We start from the raw sequence: 2689 nt of genomic DNA on the forward strand, positions 1-2689 counted from the left end.
CAATGATCAATAATATTTTTAAAAAATGTAAATTTAACATTAACATATAAATTTATTTCTAAAATTTCCAATCAATATCAATTGTAGTCCTATTTTGAAAATGTTATTTGACTATTTAATAGTCATATTAGGCTGTGAACTTTTTTAGATTTTAACTCAAGCAATTACTAATGAAAATATATTAAGAAAACAAATTTTGGAGCAACTTTTGTATATAAACACAATTTCAATGAGAATTAAAATCTTTAATCGTTATTGAAAAGAAAATTCTTCATACAGTACAACCCCTTGGACCGTTGACTTCTGGCTCCGCCGTTGTATTCTGCTATACTTTATAATGTCTTAATTAACATAGGTAATAAAATTATATGTGACCAACATACACAACATATAATAGACACTAACCCGATAGGTTGAAATGTTACACGATTATGACACGTCTGGATTGAATTAGGGTTGACCTATTTGATATATACTAACCCGATAATTGACATATATCATCCCTAATCATAACATGATATCAATAAGCCAATCAAATTCCATTGAAATTGAATAGACATAAATGCATCTCTTAAACATTATAAAACAAGATAATTAATAGGTAGCCACCATCATTCTACTTCTATATATACACAAACAAACAGAAACAGAAAAGGTAAAATTGTTACATAATGGAGCAAGCATGAGGATTTTCATCACTAAATAAGGAAGTAGCTTGTACATCAATACCACTTGAATTTGAATAATAACCATACTCCTGCTGCTGCTGCCGGTGGTGGTGGTTACTATATCCATGTTGAGTAGTTGCAGTTGCATAATAAGTGTTTGGTTGAGTTGTTTGATAATTATAGTATTGTGGATTGTATGGATATGCCCATAGCTCCGCCCTTCTTCCTGTCTTCTTCACTGCTTTCAGAACCTTCTTCTGCTCTGCCCATCCCATTACTGTCACTTTCTGCATTGCTATGTCTATGTCTATATCATCCACTCCTGTAAAAATATAACCAGACAAAGTCAATTCATTTATCATTTACTGAAAGTAATTGTGCTTACTTTCTCATTAATCTCAAAAGTATAAATAACGTATTACAGGCTTAGTCTAAGACTATAAAATAAAAGAAGATCACTCTTGGAAGATACAGAAAATATTCACTTAACAGAATAGGGAACAGAATAAGATATACAAGATATTTACATATCTAACATTTACTTCTCATTTTTTACATATATTAAATCGTAACTAGTTGAACGAATTAATACCATCTAGTTTTTGAAGAGCTTTCTTAATTTTAGTCTCACAGCCAACACAATCCATATGCACTCTTATCTCTGTTATCTGCAAAACATTAACAAAAGTTCTACAATGAAATTTGCATTTAGAAACTAAAATTGGGGGAAAAAATAGAGAAATGAGAAATGTAATTACCGTCATCTTAAGTGTTGAAGAACTTGGTTTTCTTTCAAGTTTTGAAGTAAGTAGAATATGAAGAAAAAAATGAGCAAAAGGGGTATATATAGGGGGAGAAGAGAAGATTAATTATTTATTATTTAGTTCAAGGTTGGAAAAGGTAAGGCAAAGAAGAGGGATAAGAAAGAATAAAATATTAAATAGTCCCCCACTTTCCTTTTTTATTATCTTTTTTGTCAACTTGGATTAAAGATTCCACAGAAAGTGCATGGCAGGTACTTATAAATGAGAATATGTGAGGTATAAAGGAAGATATTTCTTTGAAACATCTTCCTTTGAATCTAAGTATATGTGTTTCCTTACTTTCGTTGTAAATTACTAGTACTATTGCTTAATTAATTAAGGAATGCTAGCTTCTCATACTATTCATAATTAGATGTAACCTAGCATTATATTTCTTTTAGGGTGATTAAAAGAAAAAACACTATATTTTCTGTTGTTTAGAGTGAAACGTTAAATGCTCCTCCAAACCGCTGAAATAAACACCTCCAATCTCCAACAATCAATGATTTAAATTTCGAATCATTCAATTGTAATACTCCAAAGAACATAAAGAGAAGCCCTTTCAAGGGAACTCTGATGAAGGTAGGGCTGTAAATGAGCCTAGCCGTTTATGAGCGGTTCGGTGGTCGGTTCGATAAAAGCTCGACTCAATTCGGCTCGATTTTAAAATGAGCTGCTCGTGAGCACGATTTATTGGCTCAGTTCGTAAACGAGCCGAGCTTGAACAGGCCAAAGATCGGCTCGGAAGCTCGCGAGCAGTCTCCATTAGAACATTTATGAAAAAAATTTAGTTTTGTAGAAAACTATATAGTTTTGTTTTAGTTCACAAATATTTAAACTTAATATTATTTCATTTGCCATTAGATGAGTTCGTTCATAAACATAATAAATGAGTATAGATGAACTATTTGTGAGTATCTTGTTTATTTATTCACCAATTTTGCTTGTGAGTTTGTTTATGTACACAATTCATGGTTAGATAATTTTCTTGATAAATATAATTAAAGATTTACTCACAAACAATTCATGGTTAGATAATTTTCTTGATGAACCAAGTTCAAAGAGGATTTTGGAATCGAAACATGCTCAAAGTTCGGCTCGAACTCGTTTATACGAAAATTATAACGCAACAGATTTAGCGTGGGCTATTAAAATACCAAAATGCACTTAAAAATAAAACCAATGCCAAACTGAGATGTAAAAAAACAAACTGAAACA

At 31.1% G+C, this 2689-nt stretch overlaps 1 protein-coding gene across 1 annotated transcript; it reads right to left on the minus strand.

Moving 5' to 3' along the window:
* Nucleotides 1-555: 555 nt before the first annotated feature.
* Nucleotides 556-1464, minus strand: LOC136233827 (heavy metal-associated isoprenylated plant protein 28-like). The gene is made up of 3 exons (XM_066023510.1): nucleotides 1427-1464; nucleotides 1261-1336; nucleotides 556-990 (listed from the first exon to the last, which is right to left on the minus strand). The coding sequence occupies exons 1-3, from the start codon at nucleotides 1430-1432 to the stop codon at nucleotides 665-667; spliced, it is 408 nt and encodes a 135-aa protein (XP_065879582.1). The 5' UTR covers nucleotides 1433-1464; the 3' UTR covers nucleotides 556-664.
* Between the last annotated feature and the right edge of the window lie 1225 nt (nucleotides 1465-2689).

The sequence above is a fragment of the Euphorbia lathyris genome, chromosome 6, assembly GCF_963576675.1.
Source record: "Euphorbia lathyris chromosome 6, ddEupLath1.1, whole genome shotgun sequence".
Taxonomy (NCBI): domain Eukaryota; kingdom Viridiplantae; phylum Streptophyta; class Magnoliopsida; order Malpighiales; family Euphorbiaceae; genus Euphorbia; species Euphorbia lathyris.

Excerpts from the sequence above, each read along its gene's own strand:
- LOC136233827 (XM_066023510.1), bottom strand. Across the intron at positions 991-1,260 it reads AGCTCTTCAAAAACTAGATG|GAGTGGATGATATAGACATA; the intron begins GTATTAATTCGT and ends ATATTTTTACAG.